The sequence below is a fragment of the Octopus sinensis genome, linkage group LG4 (assembly GCF_006345805.1).
Source record: "Octopus sinensis linkage group LG4, ASM634580v1, whole genome shotgun sequence".
Lineage (NCBI taxonomy): Eukaryota > Metazoa > Mollusca > Cephalopoda > Octopoda > Octopodidae > Octopus > Octopus sinensis.
Window position 1 is genome coordinate 12,599,649 of NC_043000.1, and position 24,000 is coordinate 12,623,648.

The 24,000-nt window shown below is 39.9% G+C and overlaps 1 protein-coding gene and 1 long non-coding RNA gene across 9 annotated transcripts in view; both read right to left on the minus strand.

Annotated features, from left to right (window-relative positions):
- The window catches only part of LOC115210955 (arf-GAP with SH3 domain, ANK repeat and PH domain-containing protein 1), a 340,392-nt gene that overhangs the window by 195,432 nt on the left and 120,960 nt on the right, over positions 1-24,000 (minus strand). For all 8 annotated transcript variants that reach the window (XM_029779755.2, XM_029779753.2, XM_029779752.2 and 5 more), the window contains exon 2: positions 20,245-20,317. In XM_029779755.2, coding sequence (XP_029635615.1) covers positions 20,245-20,317 — 73 coding nt within the window. The remainder of the gene's footprint in view (positions 1-20,244; positions 20,318-24,000) is intronic.
- LOC118762879 lies at positions 21,977-23,043 on the minus strand. Its single transcript, XR_004998625.1, has 2 exons — positions 22,583-23,043; positions 21,977-22,532 (listed from the first exon to the last, which is right to left on the minus strand). It is a non-coding gene; the product is annotated as an uncharacterized LOC118762879 (long non-coding RNA).

The window sequence follows — 24,000 nt, forward strand, 5'->3', positions numbered from 1 at the left end:
ATTGTTGTTCTGTTTGTTGCTATTGTTGTTGGTGTCATTGTTGTTGTTGTTGGTGGTGGTGGTGATGGTGTTATCATTTTTGTTGTTGGATGTTGTTGATGTTACTGTTGTTGCTGTCATTATCACTGTTGCTGTTATTGTTGTTGTGGTGGTGCTGCTGATTGTTGTTGTTGTTGCTAAGCAACAAGACGGGTAAGGGTGATTAGGTGATGGTCTAGGGCTTAGGGGTAGGAGACCCCAGACCTTGGAAAAAGAAAAAACTTTGGTCGTCTTGTTGTAGTCAAGGGCTCTTTGTTGATGCCCGACACCACTGGAAGGCGGCCCTCAAAGTCCCTGGAAATGGAGATCTCCAGGTCCAAATTCTTGAACGGCTGGTGCTGCTGATGGCGGCGGCAGTGGTGGTAGTGTTGTAATTTTTCTAGTTGGGTATTGTACATATGCCTTATGTTGCTGTCATCAATGTTGTTCTTCTTGCTTTTCTTCTTGTCGTTGGCATGTAGCCCTAATCAGCCCTCCTGGAACAGACCCATAGGGTCTAGACAGACTCACAAATACAATGATATAATACTGACACAACCCGTGATCTACAGCACACACCAATTAGCATAAAATGTCACAAAGCATTCACAAAAACACTTCTATCGCTTATCACCTTTCCGTCAATCTCCTCCACAGCTCAACCCTTGTTTACCAATCCCAGCCTTCACATTTGCCCACCACCACTTCTAACATTCTGTCACTCTCTTCTCACACTCTTGTGAACTTAGCCACCCACCCACCCTTCCTGACCATCTGTCCCCTCTTCTCTCTTCTGCTCACCTTTTTGTACCTGTGCCTTGAGATTACACCTTGACAGTTTGTCACCATCATCTTTATCTCTTTGTCTTTCTTTCCAGCTGCTCTGACCTAGCCTTACATAATGCGGTAAGACAAAGGTCCTTCCTGAGTCATAGGGCTTGTTACCTGGTTTCTCTGGCATATATATATTTCTTTATTGCCCACAAGGGGCTAAACATAGAGGGGACAAATAAAGACAGACAAAGAGATTAAGTCGATTACATCGACCCCAGTGCATAACTGGTACTTATTTAATCGACCCCGAAAGGATGAAAGGCAAAGTCGGCCTCGGTGGAATTTGAACTCAGAACGTAGCGGCAGACAAAATGCGGCTACACATTTCGTCTGGCGTGCTAACGTTTCTGCCAGCTCACTGATTAAATAAGTACCAGTTATGCACTGGGGTCGATGTAATCGACTCAATCCCTTTGGCATATATATATTCCCCACACGGATGGGACACTGGTCTCTTGCGGGATTACTCATTTTCGCCAGGTGAGTGGACTGGAGCAACATGAATGAAGTGGCTTGCTCAAGAACACAACACATCGCTCAGCCCAGTCTAATGATCATGAGTGCAACACCCTAAGCACTAAACCATGTGGCTCCACATATAAACATACACACATATGTATATATACATATATAAATACATATAGATATATACATGCATATAAATTTATATAAATAAGGATAAGATTGTTATTTAAAATACTGATCATATCAAGTGGCTAGTATGGGAATAAAAACCTCATCAGCATAGGAGTGGTTGTGTGGTAAGTAGCTTGCTTACCAACCATATGGTTCCAGGTTCAGTCCCACTGTGTGGCACCATGGGCAAGTGTCTTCTACTATAGCCTCGGGCCGACCAAAGCCTTGTGAGTGGATTTGGTAGATGAAACTGAAAGAAGCCCGCCGTATATATATATATATTATATATATATATATATATATATATATATATATATATGTGTGTGTGTGTGGTGTGTGTGTGTGTGTTTATATGTTTGTGTGTCTGTGTTTGTCTCCCCAACATCACTTGACAACCGATGCTGGTGTGTTTACGTCCCCGTAACTTAGCGGTTCGGCAAAAGAGACTGATAGAATAAATACTAGGCTTATAAAGAATAAGTCCTGGGGTCCAGCATGGCCACAGTTAAATGACTGAAACAAGTAAAAGAGTAGGTAATTATTATTAAAATTATAATAATGGGTATCTTTTAGATACCCTTTATTATGATTTTATATACATGCATATATACATATTAAAAAAAAGGGGGAAAAAAGGATAAAGTTTCCTTCCTGAGTCATGCTAGCTCATAAGGGCCAGTTTCCTGGTTTCTCTGGCCTATATATTCTTCCCCCAGACAGGAAGTCGGTCTGTTGTAGGACTACTCATTTATGCCAGCTGAGTCAACTGGAGCAATGTGAAATGAAGGATTTTGTTCAAGAACACAATGCATCACCCAGTCCAAGAACTGAAACCACAATCTTACGATCATGAGTCCAACACTCCTAACCACTAAGCCATGCAGCTCCACTTATACAATGTGAGGTAGATATGTAAGTCCACTACAGCAAAATGCCTGCTCCTGTCCCTTTATCATGCTTTGGCTTCTCAACAACCAGCATCAAGCTGCTCCCTGCTCAACTACACTCCCACTCAATCAAGGAGGATTTTTGGGTCTTGTCTTGTGAGTCATTTGGTGACCTCACAAGTGCCAGTGTCATGAAAAAAGCACTCAATACATGCCGTGAAGCAGTCGGTGTTAGGAAGGACATCAAGGCATAGAAACTAGAGCTCAGTACGGCGTTCTGACTCTTCAGATCTGGTTGAACCATCCAACCCATTCCAGTATAGAAGGCAGACATTAAATGATGATGATGATGATGATGGTGGTGGTGGTGGTGGTGGTAATGATGATAATGATGATGATGATGATGATGATATCAAAGTAAATAAGATAGGCTAATATGAAAACCTCTGTGCAGTTCCCTTGAGCTGCTAGAAATAGTAGCAAAGTCTCCCTCAAATCACATCCGGGACAAATTATATATTTCTTTATTGCCCACAAGGGGCTAAACATAGAGGGGACAAACAAGGACAGACAAAGGGATTAAGTCGATTACATCGACCCCAGTGCGTAACTGGTACTTTATTTATTGACCTCGAAAGGATGAAAGGCAAAGTCGACCTCGGTGGAATTTGAACTCAGAAAGTAACGACAGATGAAATACCTCTAAGCATTTCACCCAGCGCGCTAACGTGTCTGCCAGCATGCGTCATGTTGGTGGGGTGGAGGGTGGATACATCTGAGGTCCCTAGTCTTGACATTGTGCAGCAGGTGTAAACAGCCACACCATCATATAAGGAGTGTCATTCATTTCTAATCTTTCACAAAAACATGTCAGGCTGTAGGTGAAGGTTGGTGAGAGGAAGGGCATCCTGCCAGAGAAAATCCTGCCTCAATGAATTCCGTCTGATTCATGCAAGCATGGAAAAGTGGATGTTAAGATGATGATGATGGCAATGAAGATCATGTTGATGGTGATGATGATGATGATGTACAATAACACTGCCAAGAACAACTGTAACAACAAGTGCCACAAAGACATTAACAACATTCCAGTTACAACAACAATATCAACAACAATTGTAACCATAGGCCAATGGCGGAACTTCTACATAGTCATTTGATCTGCTAGAAATATCAGCCAAATTGCCCTCAAATCATACAATATAGTCCCTATAATGAAATTGTGGCCTGCAGGACTTTCTGAATGACATACCTAACAAAGAGAATTACTTTGAATTTGTTTTTAGAAGTGTGGCCCCTAGATGAACCATGCCTTATGTGGCCCCTTTCTCAATAAACTCCGCCCATGCCTGACCTAGACCTAGAGACTCCCCTAAAAATATTGGACAGTCATGGCTGGAAGGCGTTCAATCATATGCTTGTTGAATTAAGGTTGAACACAGCAGGGTAGAGGGGGATGGTGTAGGCACCCCTGGGTGATGCTTTTATGGAGGTAGAAATTTTGAGCTGGGTGCATAAACCTATATAGGTGGCAAACTAAAGTAGGGTGATGCAACGGATTCAAGGGGGAGTGGAGCAAAGTCAAGGGTTACCCAGGGTTGAGCACACCATAGCTAAGCCACTGGTTGACCTTGAGCTAATCGAAACCAATCGTGGCAACAAAGTTGACACCCCAACAACAGCAGCTACAACAAAAACTATTTATTACAACAACAACGGTAACTACAAAACCATTACCATCACAACAACAATAACAACCACAATCTTACTCACAACACAATCATAGCCACAACAACAATTATAACCATAACGACAATAACAGCGACGACTATAGCCAGAACAACAACCACAACCATAACCACAACAATAATAACCATGACAACCACAACAATTATAACCACAACAACAACAACAGCAACAACTAAAGCCACAACAACCACCACCACAACCATAATCACAACAACAATAATAACAACCACAAGCATAAGCACAACAACTATAACCACAACACAACTATAGCCACAACACGAACCCAAGCCACAACCAAGGGTGCAAGCTACAATTTTCCCGCATGTGAGGCAGTGAATTCAGTATTGATTGTGTCACAAGTTGTAATGCCGACATTGTTGCAGTCAGTGCACATTACAGCAGCAGAGCAGCTTGGCAGAGGTGATGGTAGTACTATAATTTACCAATATTACTAATACTACTAATATTGCTACCACCACCACCATTACTAGTAAGGTGACCACAAGCTGAAGAGGGAAGCCTCTAAGTTCATTCATTCCGCTAGAAATAGCAGCCAAAACTCCCTCAAATCATACTTGACTGTTTCAGAAAATAGGATATATTGAATAAAAGAGCCCTGGTGATATGAAGTCTAGATAATAGGCAAGTTGGTCATGAATGGAATGCTTTTGTCTATGAGTGTACTCGATCAGAACTGGCTCATCACCAACACAACAAGTAATACCACTGCCACCACCAAAAGACGCTGCAGTCACTACAAACTGATGAAGGAGCCTGTACATGGTCACTACACCTGCTAGAAATAGCAGCCAAATCTTCCTCAAAGCACATCCTATCACGTTAATAGAAAAAATAATGAAGGAGATAAGTGAAAATGAATAAAATATTAGTGGATATATCATAACTTAAATAAAAACAGGACTATAACTACTTCAATACCTTTGATTATAGATCTTTCCAGTGATAGAAAACTGGAGGACTAAACAACTACTACTACTACTACTACTACAGTTGCAATTAATTGTAAGAGCCTCCACCACCAAATTCTACATTACTCTACCATTGCTGCCACCACCGAGTATTACTTTTACACCCCCATTTTCGATGTATTCTATATATATAACAATAGTAACAGATAGGTAAACAGTCTGCTTGCTACCTTCACCTCAACTATCACACAACTAATTAGTGTAGACCAACCCTCCACTGTCACTTATGCACTCATATATGCACACACACACACCACACACACACACATACATAACATCAGAGATATAGTTATGTTACTCAGAAGTGATATTCTACACTGTACAAAAAAATTAGTGCATAAGGTTGGCTGAAGTCAGACTCATTTCGCATTTGATGCAAAATAAAACTGGAATTTTATGAACCTTTTATTGGCTGAGAAAATAAAAAATGGAGAGCAAAAAAATGGCAATAAAAACAAAAATGGTATTTTCGATGGCATTGTATGGGTGCAAATCATGGGACATAAGATGCTGAAAGCGGTGAGAAAAAAGATCATGGCATATATAATATAATATAATATAATGAAATTATTGTATACAGTGCTCAGGTGCACCACAACTTGTCAAAAGTGCATATAAAGCATGTGCAGTAATGTACAAATGAAGTACAAATGAAATGAAGTGCTGCAGAAAAATGTTTCACGTTCAGCTTAGAGAACATCAAAATAAGGAGGATGTTAGGAAAGAAATTGAGAATTGCAGACATTGGAATTTTTCTGTTGATTGTCAAAAGACAAGAAGTTAATACAACACCATGAGAGTGTACCTCACATGAATATAGTCACAGAGTTGCAGGTGTGGTTGTGTGGTAAGAAGTTTGCTTTCCAACCACATGGTTCCGGGTTCAGTCCCACTGCATGGCACCTTGGGCAAGTGTCTTCTACTATAGCCACGGGTCAACCAAAGCCTTCTCAGTGGATTTGATTGACAAAAACTAAAAGAGGCCTGTCATGTGTGTGTGTGTGTGGTGGGGTATGAGTGTATCTACATGTGTGTGTGTCTTTGTATTTGACCCCTGTCACTATTTGACAACTGTGTTGCTTTGTTTATGTCCCCATAACTTAGCAGTTCATCAAAAGAGAATAATAGAATAAGTACTAAGCTTTTAAAAAAATAAGTACTGGAATCAATTTGTTCAACTAAAATTTCTTCAAGTCAGTGCCCCAGCATGGCCGCAGTCTAATGACTGAAACAAGTAAAGGATAAAAGGTAAACCCTGTAGTAAAAAGGGTTGTTCGTTTTTTTTTTCTCAAGCCCTAGGCCTCCTAAAACCAGATACCTATTTTCCATGGCATGTAGGTGACCAAGATCACAGTCTTTGCCCTAAACAGGATACGAGTCTGTTGCAGTGTTCCATACCAGCAACTTTAAAAGGAGAGGGGTAAGTTGATTACAGTGACCTTAGTACCTGACTGATACTTTATTTTATTAAAGGTAAAGGTGAGACCTCAGCAGGATTTGAACTCAGAATGTCAAGAACCAGAAGGAATGTTGCTAAGAGTTTTGTCTGACATGCTTATGATTCTGCCAGTTTGTTGTCTTTCAAAAAAAAAGTACAGAAAGACCACAACATGTGGTTGGATGATGTCTTGGGGGAAAACTGGAGGACAAGGAAGAGGTTGTATCTCTTGCTCTTTTAATGAACACCTAATGACCAGGGGTGTATATTATGGGTGTGCTAAGAGTGTGTTGCACACCCATCAAAAATGGCAAATTCTTTATAAATATTAACGTTAGAGAACCATCCGAATGTGGCTGTCGCCAGCGCCGCCCCGACTGGCCTTGTGCCGGTGGCACGTAAAAAGCACCATCCGTTCGTGGCCATTGCCAGCCTCGCCTGGCCCCCGTGTCGGTGGCACGTAAAAAGTACCATCCGATCGTGGCCGTTTGCCAGCCTCGTCTGGCACCTGTGCCGGTGGCACATAAAAAGCACCCACTACACTCACGGAGTGGCTGGCGTTAGGAAGGGCATCCAGCCGTATAAACATTGCTAGATCAGACTGGGCCTGGTGCAGCCTTCTGGCTTCCCAGACCCTAGTTGAACCGTCCAACCCATGCTAGCATGGAAAGCGGACACTAAACGATGATGATGATGATGATGTTACTCATTAATTTAATCATAAATCTTAATGGAAAATTTTTATTATACCCCTGCTTGAAGTTTGGTGGCATTGGGTGTGGCAGTGTATCCAATACACCACCACCATATACCACAACTAATGACCTCTCTAGCATATTGAAGTTTGGTAAATGGATTGACCAATGCTAAGACATGACTTATACTTAGTGACATAATTTTACTTGTTTCAATCATTCACTATCAAGGTACAAGGGAGTGAATGTGAGAGGGCAGGAATGAAGACACAAATAAGGGGGATAGGGACAAAATAACAGGTGAGGGAGATAGAGACAGAGGAATAAGTGGGGGAGATAGGGACAGAGGAACAGGTGAGAGAGATAGGGGCAGAGGAACAGATGAGGGAGATAGGGGCAGAGAAATAAGTGTGAGAGAGAGAGAGAGAGAGATAAGGACAGAGGAACAGGTATGGGAGATGGGGACAGAGGAATAGGCAAGGGAGACAGGGATAGAGGAACAGGTGAGGAAGATAGGGGCAGAGAAAGAGGTGAGGTGAGATAAGGACAAGACAGGTGAGGCATATATGGACAGAGGATCAGATAAGTTTATAAGTGTATGAGGTGAGCAACAGATAGTCAGAGGTAGGGATTTAGGGGATGCAGGATGGTGGGGGAGGTGATGCATAGCCAATGGTGAATATGTTTGGAGGAAGGAGGAGGAAATTGGAGTGGGTCAGCGGGGTGGAGGTGATAAGTGGCAGTACAAAAAAGGCGAGTGGGGGCACCACTAAATATGACCTAAATAACAAAAAGTTTAAAAGGAAAGCAAAAAAGATAAAATCAGAGCAGAACTCCATAATGTACTTAAGAAGGACAAATAGAGAAAAAGAGCATTTTCATAGATGGTACCCTATAAAGACCAGACAGATGGAGAGAAATAAGCTAATACGAAAGTCAATAATGGCTCAAATCTCTGGACAAAAGGTAGAAACCATAGGTCTGATTTCAGCTGCACAGGATCAATGGCTGGCTACATAAGGGAGGGGGGAGATGGAGAGGTAGAAAGAGAGAAAAGAGAGGAAAAAGAGAAATAAGAAACATGAGGCTGATATACACTCTATGCAGATTTAGCAATCATGCAACATAAAGAAACAGTCAACTGCATTATTTTTTGTTAACCAATCTTTTCAAAAGCAGAATTTATCCACTTTATCCAGAAATCACTGTGCAGGCAGCTATATCAAGTGAGCAATATATAGGTTCTTCTATAAAAAAAGAAAAAAAAAAAACTGACAGTAAGTGGTAGAAGTATGTATCAAACTCATTCTATAACATAATGTGGCTACCAACACTCACAAGGTAATTCCAAACAACTCTACTTCTTATATGACTAAAACTTACATGTAGCCATGTGGTAAGAAGTCTGCTTTTCAACCACCCAGTCACCAGTTCAGTCTCATTGTGTGGCACCTCAGGCAACTGCCTTTTGTTATAGCCTTGGGCCAACCGAAGCCTTGTGAGTGGATTGGGTAGATGGAAACTGAAAGAAGCCCATTGTATATTACGTGTGTATGTGTGTGTGTATGTGTATATGTATATATATATGGACACATAAAAGGTGCAGCAATATCAAAGGAAGGCTAACTGGGAAGATAGCTTTTGTGTGCAGCAAATGCTTAGGAGCAATAAACAATGAAAATGTGCAGAAAACAGTTTCCGTAACATTCCAGGGGCAAAAACTATGAGTAGTTGATTCCATTACCGAGGTGACCAAGTCAGTTTCAGGGATGGATGCTCTGAGAGTGTAGCTGCTAGAATATGAATAGTCTGGGCAAAGTTCTGAGAGCTCCTACATCTGCTGGTGAGAAAGGGCCTCTAGCTCAGAGTAAAAGGTAGTCTCTAGCTCAGAGTAAAAGGTAGTCTGTATGATGCATGTGTGCGAACAGCCATGGCAGTGAATCATGGGTTGTGACTGCTGAAGACATGCATAAGCTTGCAAGGAATGAAACTAGCATGGTCCGCTGAATGTGTAATGTCAGTGTGCATACACGACAGAGTGTAAGTGCCCTGAGAGAAAAGTTGGACACAAGAAGCAGCAGATGTGGTGTGCAAGAGAGACGATTGTGCTGGTATGGTCATGTGTTGCATATGGATGAGGACAGCTATGTGAAAAAGTGTCACACCCTAGCAGTAGAGGGTGTGGAAGAGGTAGACCCAGGATGAGGTGGTGGAGCATGACCTTCAAACATTTGGCCTCACCGAGGTGATGACAGGTGGCCAAGGCCTTTGGAGATTTGCTGTGCTTGAAAAGACCTGGCAAGCCAAGTGAGACCTCCTTTTTCAGCTGGGCTAGACTAGACATGTATCGCTTCCACAGTAAAACACCTGTTCCTATCCCTCTGTCATATGCTTGCCTTTCAACACTTGGCATAAGCCACCATCCTCAGTTCTGCACCATCCACTCAATCAAGGAGTCTTGTCTTGTGAGCTGCTTGGTGACCTCACAATTGCCAATGACACACACACACAAAAAGAAATAATAAAAAGAAGTAAAAAAAAAAGCACCTAATGCATTCTGTAAAGTGGTTGGTTTTAAGAAACTATTTTACAATCACAGAAACCATGCCAAAACAGTCATTGGAGCTTGAAACAGTCCTCTGACATTTCAGATCCTGTCAAACCAGTCAACCCATACCAGCAATTAAATATGGAAGCTTAATATTGGGTTGTCCGGAAAGTTCATGCCGATTTATAGTAGCTTACCTTTCAACTTATTTTAGAACATAGTTGAGTCCATAAAATAGGATTTGACTACACCTCCATTTAGAGAACAATTTAAGCTATCTTTTCATGGAAGAAGGTTTATGTTCCTATAACCTGTGTTAATTCTGTAACCCTTTAAAATGGAAGATAAGAAAATACATTTTCGGCACTTGATGCTTTGGAAACCAGACAAAAATTGCTGCAGCTTGGCTGGGATGTGTTACCCCACCCTCCAATTTCACCAGATATTGCTCCTTCGGATTTCCACTTATTCAGGTCACTGCAGAATAGTCTTAATGGTAAAAATTTCGATTCCTTGGATGACGTAAAAAGATACCTTGATGAATTCTTTACCATGAAACCACCTCAATTCTGGGAAGAGGGTATTTTCAAGTTAAAGGAAAGATGGAGTTGCATTGTGCAACAAAATGGATCATATTTGGTTGATTAAAAATGTAATGGCAAGTATTTTATGGACCTTTTTCTTTCCTTTAAAAATCGGCACAAACTTTCCGGACAACCCAGTAATAATGATGATGACGACAATAAGCAAGTGTGAAAGTAAATACCGCACCAATGGTAATTATGATTACAGTACTAGGTATGTTTAAAAAACAAACGTAAACAGGACACAGACAAAAGCACGAGTACAATATTACTTGCAACTTGGCACCCATTCTAAAAGATAGCACATCTTTCTACATAACACATTTTAATAACAGAATTCACACATCATTTATTTTACACAATCACCATTCAATTCAATAGCACAACTTACAGAGCACATATTATATACAATCACCCTTTAATAGCTCACATTCAATACAATTGCCATTCTGTACAATGACAACTAATACAGCACATATGCTACATTGTCATCTCTCGATACCATGAAGGATATTTCGAATGAATGAAAGAAAAAAGAAAAGAAAACAGACACGGTTGTGTGGTTAAGAAGTTCGTTTTGTAACAATGCAATTTTGGGTTCAATCCCACTGCATGGTACCTTGAGTAACTGTTTACTACTATGGCCTTGCATGTGAATTTGGTAGGTGCGAAATTATGCGGAAACCCATCGTGTGGTTAGGCTGTTGTACTCACAATCACTAGATTGTGGGTTCGATTCTCAAACTGCCCAGCGTGTTGTATTTTGAAATGCCGTTAAGCATTTTGCCCGGCATGCTAATGATTCAGCCAAGTCACCACTCTTATAATAATAATAATAATAATAGTATTAATAGTTTCACATTTTGGTACAGGGCCAGCAATTTTAAGCGGAGGGGGTTAGTTGATTACATCTACCACAGTACTTGACTGGTAGTTTATTTTGGCAGGATTTCAATTCAGAATGTGAAGAACCAGGGCAAATACACAAAGCATTTTGTCCTGTGCACTCATGACTCCGCAAACTCATTGAATAATAACTTATACATGCATTATATGATTATATAAACTCCAGTATCTGACTGGTGCTCCATTTATTGGCTTGAGGAGGAGGAGGAGGAGGGGGAGGAGGACGACGACGACTAAAATTATACTTAGATGTAAAGAGGAAATGGAATTTAGCAACTAGCAAAAGGTTCTATAAATCTTGTACAAAATTAGTCTGCAAAAAGGCCCTAACAACTGGGAATATCAAGGATGGTAGAAAATGAAAACTAAATTAATCCCAAACATAACTGAAGCCCTTGGTAATTCTGAAATAGGTTTTGAAATTCGAACAGAAATGTCTCTCAAGATGCACAACACCCCCAACTCCCACCCACGCAAAAAAAAAATGAGCTGATAGAGGAATCTCTAAGGGGTTATTCAATTTGTTGGAAATAATAGCTACCTCTCCTTCCAATCATACCCTGTCTTAAAAAGAAGAGGTACATTAAATAGTGTCAACATATAAACAAAATGGGCACAGGAGTGGCTGGGTGGTAAGTAGCTAGCTTACCAACCACATGGTTCCGGGTTCAGTTCCCAATGCGTGGCACCTTGGGTAAGTGTCTTCTACTATAGCCTCGCGCCGACCAAAGCCTTGTGAGTGGATTTAGTAGACGGAAACTGAAAGAAGCCTGTCATGTGTGTGTGTGTGTGTGTGTGTGTGTGTGTGTGTGTGTGTGTGTGTGGTGTGTGTGTGTGTGTGTTTGTGTGTCTGTGTTTGTCCCACCACCATCGTAGCGGTTTGACAAAAGAGGCTGATAGAGAATATGAACTAGGCTTATAAAGATTAAGTCCTGGGGTCGATTTGTTCGACTAAAGGTGGTGCTCCAGCAGGGCCACAGTCAAACGAATAAAAGAATAGATGAAATGTCACTATGCATTTAGTCCAGTGTGGTAACAATTCTGTCAACACGCTGCCTTAATAATAATTATGATTATAATATTTGGTGGGGTTTACAACGAAAATGAAAGAACATCAATGATGTTATACATCATATACATGTATGTGATACAGTCCCCAGAGGAAAGGAATGCCAGCTAGAGTCAATCAAGGAACCTTACAGATCTAAGATTACCCAAACCACCAAGGATAAGTGTTTTCTTTCAATTTTCATTCCTTTGCTTACAGGTGCCTCCTGAGAGTGAGACAAAATCTTTGGAAGAACATGCTTGAAAAAGGGCCACCAAACCTGCTCACCACTCAAGAACCTCTGCAGATATTGCAACCTTAACACATATCTGCACATCGACAGCCTTGGCACACTGAGCCCTTCATACACAGAGTCTTGTACATGGAATGTCTGACTAGTGAAATATAGCCCTTCTGTAAGGAACTGGTCAGACAAGAACTGAGACAATACATTGCAATCAAGTGGTAAATTAAGACACATGTGATAGAGGCATTCATCATATCAGTTTGACTTTTTCAAGGATCAAATCTGATCCCGCTGAACTGATTCATCAGTTCAGTGTTCTAGAATGCTGGCTAATGGTATAGACTTGCCTCTCTAGGTACCCAGCTGCAAGTCAGTCAGTTTCTCCAGGTTAATCTTTGCTCTTATTATCACCTCATATTTCTTTAGAACAGTACTAGTCACCTTGACATCTGTGCTGTCCAACGCTATTACAATGACATCAACTTCACATACCCACATAGCTCTCCTGCATTCCAGACACCTCCAGTTCCTACAATGATTCAGGAGTCAGTACATACAGAACATAGAAGGAATAGAGAAGACAAACTTTATGAGCTGAGTGGTCATTAACTATGACCACTAAGCATCTTCTCAGTGGTCAGAGTTAATGGCTACATATTGGTCAGGAATACAACATTGAAATGTTCCAGCCTTTGAAAACAGGACTGAAACCAACTGCTCTGAGGACAGTTGCCAAGTAACAATGGTCAACCCTACTGAAAGCTTTCAATTGATCCAAACTGATCAGAGCCCCACTAAGGCCAGGTTTGTTATCCAGCCTGTCTATGGTATAGCTCAGATGACCAGATCTACCTGAGATGGCACAGGTTTGCATTTTCCCTAATTATACAACTCACATCAAGTACCAACATCTTGATAACACCTTAGTCAAATTCTTAAATTCTGCCATCAGCAGAGTTATGGGCCAGAAATGGTTTTCTTGATAGCATCCTTCCTAAGCAGAGCTATCACACCTCAGCTCTCAGAAGTGGGTATTTTCCTGTTCTACTGCCAGTCACTGTAGATATATCAGTAAACAAGTTTGGCACATGTGTGCAAATCTGATAGGGCAGCCTGTCCAAACAATACAATTTGCTCTTCGCACAACCATTTACTGCTGCTGTTATTGACCTCCTACAGCACTCTGTATCCTCCACAAAGTGTTCCTTCTCGAGCCATGTCTGGCTCATAAGGGCTGGTTTCCCAGTTTCCTTGGCATATAGGTTTCCCAGCTGGACAGGACACTGGTCCGTCGCAGGTGAGATGCAAGATGCAGGAGGAAAGAGTGAGAGAAAGTTGTGGCGAAAGAGTCAGCAGAAGTTCGCCAATACTTTCAACCGGAGCCACGTGGAGCTTAGGTGTTTCGCTCATAAACACACACATCACCCAGTCTGAGATTCGAACCCGAGATCCTTCGACCGCGAGTCCGTTGCTCTAACCACGATGCCATGTGCCTCCACCTCCACCAAGCGTCATGACAGGCACTAAAATCCACTACAGTCTTTGGTATAGGACTCATCCCAAAACAGTTGAGCAAAGAGCCACTGAAAAGCCTCAGACATCTGCTTGGAATCACATGAACATGTCCCAGTTTATCAGTAATAGGTGAACTCAAGCATTGACATTTAAACGTCTTAGTTACACAAAGTGCACAGCTGATGTAATATTACTGGGCCCTTGATTGTCTGTGCAGTACCCTATTAACTTGGTCACCACAGTTCTTGGAACAACAGTTGCAGCAGCAGCAGGAGTGTCTTTATAATAGTGCTGATCTGTGATTGTCAGGAGGTGAGAAGTGATGTTATTGATTGATGCTGCTGCTACTGTTACTACAATAGAGGTTGGGTAGGGGATGGGAATGTTGTCTGTCTGTTACATACGCGAGGAAATTGCAAGGAAATTTCGAGAAATTTTCTGCTAAAAAAAAAGAAAATGAAAAAGAAAACCTGAACTGATTTACAGGGAAGAACATGTTACAATTATAGAGTTGTCATTTGATACCAAAACTATAACAACAGTAATAATAATAATAATAATAATAATAATAATAAGAAGAAGAAGAAGAAGAAGAAGAAGAAGAAGAAGAAGAAGAAGAAGAAGAAGAAGAAGAAGAAGAAGAAGAAGAAGAAGAAGAAGAAGAAGAAGAAGAAGAAGAAGAAGACGAAGAAGAAGAAGAAGAAGAAGAAGAAGAAGAAGAAGAAGAAAGAAGAAGAGTGAGGAAGGAGGAGAAGAAGAAGAAGAAAAGCAGAAAAGAAGAAGAGTGAGGAAGGAGGAGGAGAAGAAGAAGAATTTGGATAATAATGAAACCTACTGATAATTACAGTTATAATAATAATAATAAAAATCAACACACAGTTGTCGGCTTGATAAACCTGCCTACAGTTATGATGACCTAAGTGACACAGGTTCAATATCCGGTTGATTCACAAAATTTTCTTTTTTTTTACATATAGTGAATATTATTTAATTTTATTTATTTTTGTATCCTAATTGCAGCTTGTGCATACGTGTCAACAGGGACAGGAGTAACTGGGAGGAACGGAGAGGTGGGATTTGTTTTGAAAAAAAAAATGCATCTAGAATTAGAGGTAATAAGAGTGGGGGAGGGTAGGAAAATTGCTAAAGGAATGGTATTTCTTATTAGCATCACAGTCAGGAGAAATTGTTGATATCTTCATCATCACTGCCGCTGTTATCATTATGATAATCATCATTATCATCATCATTACCAACCATTAGCATCATCATCATCATCATCATCACCATTATAGTTATCATTGTCAGCAGTAACATCATTATCATCATCACCATTTTCATAATTGTTGTCATTATCATTATCAGCATCTTTACTATCATCAGCATTGTTACATCATTATCAACAATATCGTCATCATCATCATTGTCATCATCATCATTGTCTTCAAAAGGCTGTTGTCTGGTGTGACATGGCTCAGAAAAATCTATCTTTTATCTTTTAAAGATAACCTTTTTTATCTTTAACTCTAGTACTTACTTTTTTTTTTATTATAAGCCTAGCACTTATGTTATTGGTCTCTTCTACTGAACCAGTAAGTTATAACAATGTAAACAAACCAACACTGGTTGTCAAGCAGTAGTGAGAGAGAGAGAGAGAGGGAGCATGTGTGTGTTACTCTTCGCTTTGACTTCATGTGATAGTTGTGAAATTAATATCACTATCACCCAAGTTGTGCATCCTTTGTTTCCAATCTTCCATGGAAACATGTCTGATTTTGAGAACTATTACCTTGCTTGTAAACAGGTAATGGTTGGTAACAAGAAGGTCATCAGGGCACAGAAAATCCACCTCAACAAATTCCGTCTGACCCATGCAAGCATCATCTTCATCATCATCCTTTAACGTCCACTTTCCATGCTAGCATGGGTTGGACGATTGACTGAGGTCTGGCGAACCAGATGGCTGCACCAGATTTTAATCTTGATCTGGCAGAGTTTCTACAGCTGGATGCCCTTCCTAACGGCAACCACTCCGAGAGTGTAGTGAGTGCTAGTGAAAGTTAAATGATGCAGAAATTGCAGCCTCAGCTAATGCCTGCACTTCGTCAGACACAACATCCTAAGCCCCCACCCCCCATCACCATTGAAGAGGGAATTAATAGCAGAAGAATCTCTTGAACAGAGGAATCTGTCCCTCCTGTCACAAAACACAAAAGTGAAAGTGCATATACTCTAATTTGGTTGAATGTTTCCTGCAAGATAGGATAAACAAGCAGTAGAATACCACAGAAGTGATACAGATGGTAGTAAACTCTACAATCAATGAGGAGCAATTTTTTCTCTCTGAAATTCAGAAATTCTGAGTAATATTGAACACTCCTGCTCACAACTTTTCCCAAACCAGACTCTGGATACCTTAACAGGAGCCACAGTTCTGAGACAAAAACTACTGGTCTGCATGAATTTCTTTCACCAAACACCTAACTGCAAGCTTACCAACTTATCCTGAAGGACTTCTTGCACTGATTGACACAAAGCAAGAAATTTGGGAAAGATGTATAGTTAATTTAATGGACCCCAGTGCTTCAATAGCATGGATCTTATTAACTCTAAAAGAACAAAATGCAAAGTTCTATATTTCAAGTCTTCAACACTAGATGTAAAAAGAATGTAAACAAATATTGTATTCAATATTCAAACAATTCTGCCATCAACCAACGATAATAATAATAATAATAATAATGATGATGATGGTGATTTCAAATTTTGGTATAAGGCCAGAAATTTTGGGTAGAGGTAAGTTGATTGCATCTCCCCCAGTACTCAACTAGTACTTATTTTATCAATCCCCAAAAGGATGAAAGGCAAAGTCAACCACATGATGATGATGATGATAACAATAATAAGTTTATAAAATTAATAATAATAAAATTAATGATAATTTCTGACATAAGTACAAAATTTAGTTTGTGGGAGAATGTGAGTGTGTGATATTGATGCCATTCCCCAGTTTATTATTAATTAAACTTAAGTGACACAGTTCCAAAAAGAGTTCAGAGTGACACACACTACACACACACACACACACACACACATGTAGACACACCTAAAGCAGTGCATCTTCATGCTTCATATCCCCACACGTAGACTGACACATGCACCGTATGCAGAATGACTGCAAACCAGTGCAGCAATGAGTTGATGGGACGGAAATTAACTAATTGTGACTCATTAAGAAAATAAAAATCTGGCAACGGTGATGGGAGGTGGTAGTGAGGGGGAGGGTGTTGAGAGGAAGCTGTGAGGGAAGGGGGGGTAGAATGTGAGGGTGGCAGTGTGAGGGAGATGTAGATGGTGGGTGAGAGTTGAAGAAGTTTTGGTTGGGAGGTGGTTCTGAGAATAGTTGTTGGTGGTGGTGGGCAGGAGTGGAGAGGGAAGGTGTTCATCGGTTGTTGCCATCGTATCCAAAATCTTCACAAACCATCTTCTCTCACCAACACCACCACCACCACCACCACCACCACCTACTTCCACAGCAGCAGCAGCAGCAGTGCCACCTCCACCACCACTACAACCACCACCACCACCACCATCATCATCATCACTAGCAGCCACAGCAGCAGCACCATCTCCACCACCTCCACCATCATCACCAGCAGCCACAGTAGCACCACAACCACCACCACCATCGCTGCTAATATCATCTCAACCACAGCTAACAAACACCTCCACCATCACCACTACCGTCCTCATCAACATCACTCCCACCACCACAACCATCCCCAATATCACTGCCACCACCATCACCACTATTACCATCCCCAATGTCGCCATCACCATCACTGCACTAGTAAACCCTCCCACCACCACCATGATCACCACCATGAGGCATTGCAAATTAGCTCAACTTGCTAGAAATAGCAGCAAACTCTCTTGCAAATTACACCTGACTATCTTTGGTATTTAGATTACTCTGTCAAATGGAATGCTTACTTATTCACAGTTTACAATTAATCATGCATTCAGTTCTATATTTAAGAGATGAGGAAGTATTTACAACTGACGGATATTTGTCCTCATCTTGTTTGTTGTTAACACAACGTTTCAGCTGATATTTATACCCTCCAGGCTTCATCAGGTGTCTTGGGGAAATTTCGAAGTAATGAAACATCATAACTTACAGTGTTAGTTCTGAATTCTGTACAAAATCTAAAGCAATAATCTTTAAAATGAGAATATTGCACTGCTAACACAAAAAGTAAGACAACATATTGACTTGTAAAACTGTAATGCACTTGACAGTATATTACAATGGTAAAGCAAAATACTGTGTCCTTGCTCATAATTAATACATATATATATATATATATATATATCATCATCATCATCATCATCATCATTTAGCATCCGCTTTCCATGCTAGCATGGGTTGGACGGTTCAACTGGAGTCTGTGAAACCAGAAGGCTGCATCAGGCCCTGTCTGATCTGGCAGTGTTTCTACGGCTGGATGCCCTTCCTAACGCCAAAATATATATATATTTCAATATGTGACCGCATGTGTATCGTTGGCGATATTTTTCCTCCGTCTTCCCTTCCTTGGATCTTTCCTTTTCCTATGTTTCTGACGAAGAGCTCCGCTCGAAAAGTTAAATCCTCCTTCTTTCTTTCCTTTCCTGAGCGTCCAATAACACTATACTTGTTCCATGTCCTCACGTTGTTGTGTTTTCCCTTTGTGTTTTCATGTTTGGATTAACTATATATATATATATATATATATACATCATATAATTAAGGGCTAAAGAGGGTTATTCTAAAGCCAAATACACTGTTTTATCCATATAATCCGCTTGTTACAGGAAAATTGAAACTGAAAACGGGCAACTAACCTTTAGAAAATTAAATTTCGTTATCTCTATATTGAATCAATTTCGGACTTAATCTTATAAAAAAAAGATATATTCCTTCTTCAGTAGAAATTTCGATGGGATATAAATAAAATACTCACGTATGATCATGGAAAAAGCACAAGCTAAAAACATAACTACACTTGAGTACATCACTTATATCTAAAAATAAAAATTCTTTGGTCAGCTTCAGAAAACAACGTCCAGACCTTTCGCCGCTACAAATTGTAATGGTTACCAGTCCTCCTGTAGCAAGCATCGAGTTTACTACTAAGCAATATAGGATGAAGTCCCTTACTCTACAGCAAAGGAATTCATCAGGAAGCGTGGGCAGTATATTTAAAAAAACCGTTACGGTTGCAATACGCTTCCTGATGAATTCCTTTGCTGTAGAGTAAGGGACTTCATCTCTCTCTATATAAACGGCAGTTTGTCTGTGCGTTTTCTGTGTGTCTGTTTTCTCGTACCCTCACCCTGACCACGGCTTTCAACCGATTCTGATGAAACTTGACACACACATAGCCCAATGTCATAATTCAAAACTAACGCAGCGAAAATTTTGAAAAGTTCCCCCAGTTCTGAAAAAATCGATAAATTCGACATGGGGTCGAGAATCAGAACCCAAACCACAGACCGTCTAGGGGACGCAACTCCACCTTTTTTAACTCTCAAAAAAAATTTACCATCATTTTTTTTCCATTTTTTTGCTATTTTTTGCTATAACTCTCTAAAAATGCTTTATAGTTATTTCCCTTACAAACCTGAGCAACGCCGGGCGATACTGCTAGTCCTATATATATATTATATATATATATATATAAAATATATAATGAAATTAATTGTATACAGTGCTCAGGTGCACCACAACTTGTCAGAAAGTGCATATAAAGTACATGCAGTAATGTAGAAATGTCTGGTATGCTATACTAGGCATTGCCAGAACAGCTATGCCAAAATGTCTCATACACATACAGAAAAACCTAGCCCAAGCACTCCAAATATTTAGATAAATATTATATATTTTTTTGTTCAATGTTATACTTTTATACTATGTTGCTTTGTTTATAGGTTTCTTTATATATAATCTGAACCTTCTTCGTATTACAATTTCGTTCATCCTATTTCATTGGATACCAACACATCATGTGGTGAATTATCAAACAATGAACTGAAGTGAATGAAACAACAAGAACAAGAAAATGAATGAGAAACAGAAAGAAAAATAAAAGACATTGAATTACTTACTGCTGCCTGAATTATACAAAGCTTTTATAGACTTCTTCATCTTGGTAAGTCCACTTCGGTCATAATCAAGACTCTGCAAAATGAAATAAAGAAGGATTGGTTAATAAAGAATATGGTAAGATAAGGATTTATAAGTATAAAAAAGATTACACAAATATAAAAATTGAGGGGATAATTATTATCCCCTGATCAACTCTGTCTCAAATCATGTTGTCTGAAGATGTAAATGTACAATAAAAATTTCATATTATTTTCTTGCAAATGTTGCGTATATTGTATGTATAGCATAACTGTAAGGAATAAAAAGTGTCTGTTTACTGAAACGATCATAACATCAATTTGCATTTCTCTTTTCCTCATTTAAATTATTGTGTGTGTGTGTGTGTGTGTGTGTGTGTAGGCATGCATCTCTGCACATGCGTAGTGATTTCACTTAGGCATAGCAATACTAATGACCAGTTATTGGAACTTAATATACTTATACTTTAGTATTATGATATGCGTGTACACGGGTATAAAATAGTATTACCCAAATAAATATTTGGATTGAGGTTATCTAATATAACCTAACACAGAATTATTATGTTTACACAGAATGCACTCCATACTACTCAAATGTAGGTACGATATTAAACCAACACATGTTGATCTAACACAGTAACCAATACGGTTGACCAACACTGTCGACTACTTTCTTTATTTGAGCACTCAGGCTTATACACAGAGAAGGACGACACAAGGACAGACAGAACACCACAGTGGGGACAAAAAACATAAAACAAATGGAAAAATCATCATCATCATCATTGTTTAGCGTCCGTTTCCCATACTAGCATGGGTTGGGCGGTTCAACCGGGGTCTGGGAAGCCAGGAGGCTGCGCCAGGCTCCAGTCGGATCTGGCAGTGTTTCTACAGCGGGATGCCCTTCCTAACGCCAACCACTCCGTGAGTGTAGTGGGTGCTTTTTACGTGCCACCGGCACAGGGGCCAGAGGAGGTTGGCAAACGGCCACGATTGGTTGGTGCCTTTTATGTGTCACCAACACGGACGCCAGTCAGGTGATGAAATGGCTGCATACACCCCACTCACATGCAGTACCATTTGAATGTTCTTACTTTCAGTTTATAATCTTTATCAGTGTTTTTTTTTACTTATTAGCATCATTTTGTTTACTCTTTTTTTCACCTTTTTTTTTAAACAATAATTTACTCTGGTTGTCCCAAAAGTTCGTAAACACTTGCGAAAATTGAATTTTTACTTGCCAAGTACTAACAAAAACAACAAAAATTATTCCTCAAAATAAAGACCATTATTTTCCAAGACTATCTACGAATTTTTGGGACAACCTTATACCTTATGTATGGCTCTATTTCACTTAGTTCTACTACTGGTGGTAGTTCAAGAAACTCCACCACGAATCCTGGTAGTTCCACATTACATTATTCCTTCAACTTGCTATATTTTTCCTTGTCGATTAAAATCGCTTTCACATTTTCACCATACATCTCCTTTGGTAATTTAACCCTTATAACTGATATCAGTTTGGTTATCATTTTTTCTGTATTTACAGTTTTGGCATATGTCACGAAATTCCAACTACATTTTCTCCGTCTTCCTGCTTGCTTACCATGTTTCACTCCTGGCACCACTTCTTCCATTTCAGTTAGTGTCACCTGTTTCTTCTCGTTTCTGTTCTATTTCCTTGGTTAAAAAAATCTTCTAGTATTCTAGCTTCTGTCTCTTCATCTTCCATAACCTTCTTTTCTACCTCTTTCTCAACCCCTTTTTCAAACTCCTTTACGACTTCTTCCTCAGTCCCCTTATCTGCTTCTTTTTTCGTTTTCTGTCTCTCCAGTGGAGAGCCCACTTTTTCCTTCTGCTTTCTTTTTACAACCACTTCAAATTCCTCTTCTATTCCTGTTGTCTCCTTTTCATCCTCCTTTACCACGTCATTCACCCTCTTGCTCCTCAGACTGTTCCATTTGTTGCTCTTTCTCTTCTCTCTGGGGGCACCTTGCCTTCATGTGGCCTTTCTCGCCACACAAGAAGTATGTGGGAGGCCTGCTCTCCACCACCACTCTTAATCTCACATCTTCAGGTAATATAATTTCTTCTGGAATCTTATTCATGTCACTCACAGTTGTCTACACTGCCATCTTGATTCCGTTACCCCACCAGTTGGCTCTTTACGTTCTTGATACTCTCAGGATATTCGCATCCTCCTCCATACTATTCATGACTGCAGAAACCAGCCATATTTCATTCAATTCCGGTGGTACTTTTCCCACCTCTTACTCTAACAACTCACTTGTCACAGTATATCGGTAGGAGCACAAACTCTTCTGTTTTTATGGCATCAGTGGAGTGCTTTATCGCTTCGTCTTCACTTGCGAACCACACCTCCACTGTGCCATATCTTCTTCGTCTTGTTATAAACGTTGTAACCTTTTTGACCTCTTTCGGACTCTTCTCGATATCCTCTATGGTTGCTACTTCAATTTTCCTTGTTGATACTTTCAGTATTTTGCATATTACTGTTCATTTTTTCACTCCATTTGCTAACTCAAGCGGGGGAGTCAATTTAAGGTTGTGGCCTTCCTTTTCTAACAGCCTGCCGCATTCTTTCTGCTTTTTTGGCTCAATTTTAACTTCTTGAACCTCCAAAGTTTCTACTTCTATTCCTCTGCCAGTTTCAGCCGCATAACTGTTGCTATTTGCTGGTTCAGTTTTCATTACACTTCTTTTTGCCAGTTCTCTCATAAATGGGAAGAAAAAACACAATTCAACAAAAACTCGTTATTAAAACAGCAATTTCAATAAGGAGCAAAATGTGGTACACCCATGAGGGGAGACCTTTAACAATTATAACAATATCATCACTTCCTTCAACGTAACCAAGAAAAACAAATTTCAGTTCTCTGAAATTATTCCAAAAGCTTTCTCCCCCATGCAAACTTGGCAACAGTGTACCACCTTTAACTAAAATCACTTCACTCTTTCTACAATCAGCCCTTGCCATGGCCATCCAACGAGACTCTCTGTTGAAGTACTTCAATCAAATATTACCTCCCAGAACTGCATTTCACAGGCTGTGGTAACTGCTTAAAGCTAGAGGCACAGTGATAATGTTAGTGAAAGAGTACACTAGAGATGAGGAGTCTTTTGATGTTGGAAGGTTATTCAGAAGTTAAATGCCATCTGACAAAGCGGCAGTTCAAAGAATTTTTATGCTGCTAAACCTCTTCTTTTATAAAGCAGATGGTACCAAAATGTAAAAAGAAAAAAATGGCTAAGTGTCAGGATAATCATATTAACCATAACCTTTGATCCTTTTGATACTAACCCACCTGGGACTGCCCATAGTTCAATGATAGGAACTTCCTGCTTTAACCTTAAGCATTTAAACTGGCCACATCCAGCCCAAATATGCAAATTGTTTTACATTCAAGCCAGCCATATCCAGCCTCTCACACCTACCCTACATTGTCATTTGAAAAATAACAATCATATCATCAAACTTTTGAAGCTACAAAATAATGCATGATTAATTCATAGCAATGTGAATAAATAAGCACTAAATTTGATAGAATAATCTGAATGCTAAAAGGTTAAAACAATCTAAATTAAACAATAACATATTATCATCATCATCATTTAGCGTCCGTTTTCCATGCTAGCATGGGTTGGACGGTTCAACTGGGGTCTGTGAAGCCGGAAGGCCGCATCAGACTCAGTCAGATCTGGCAGTGTTTCTAC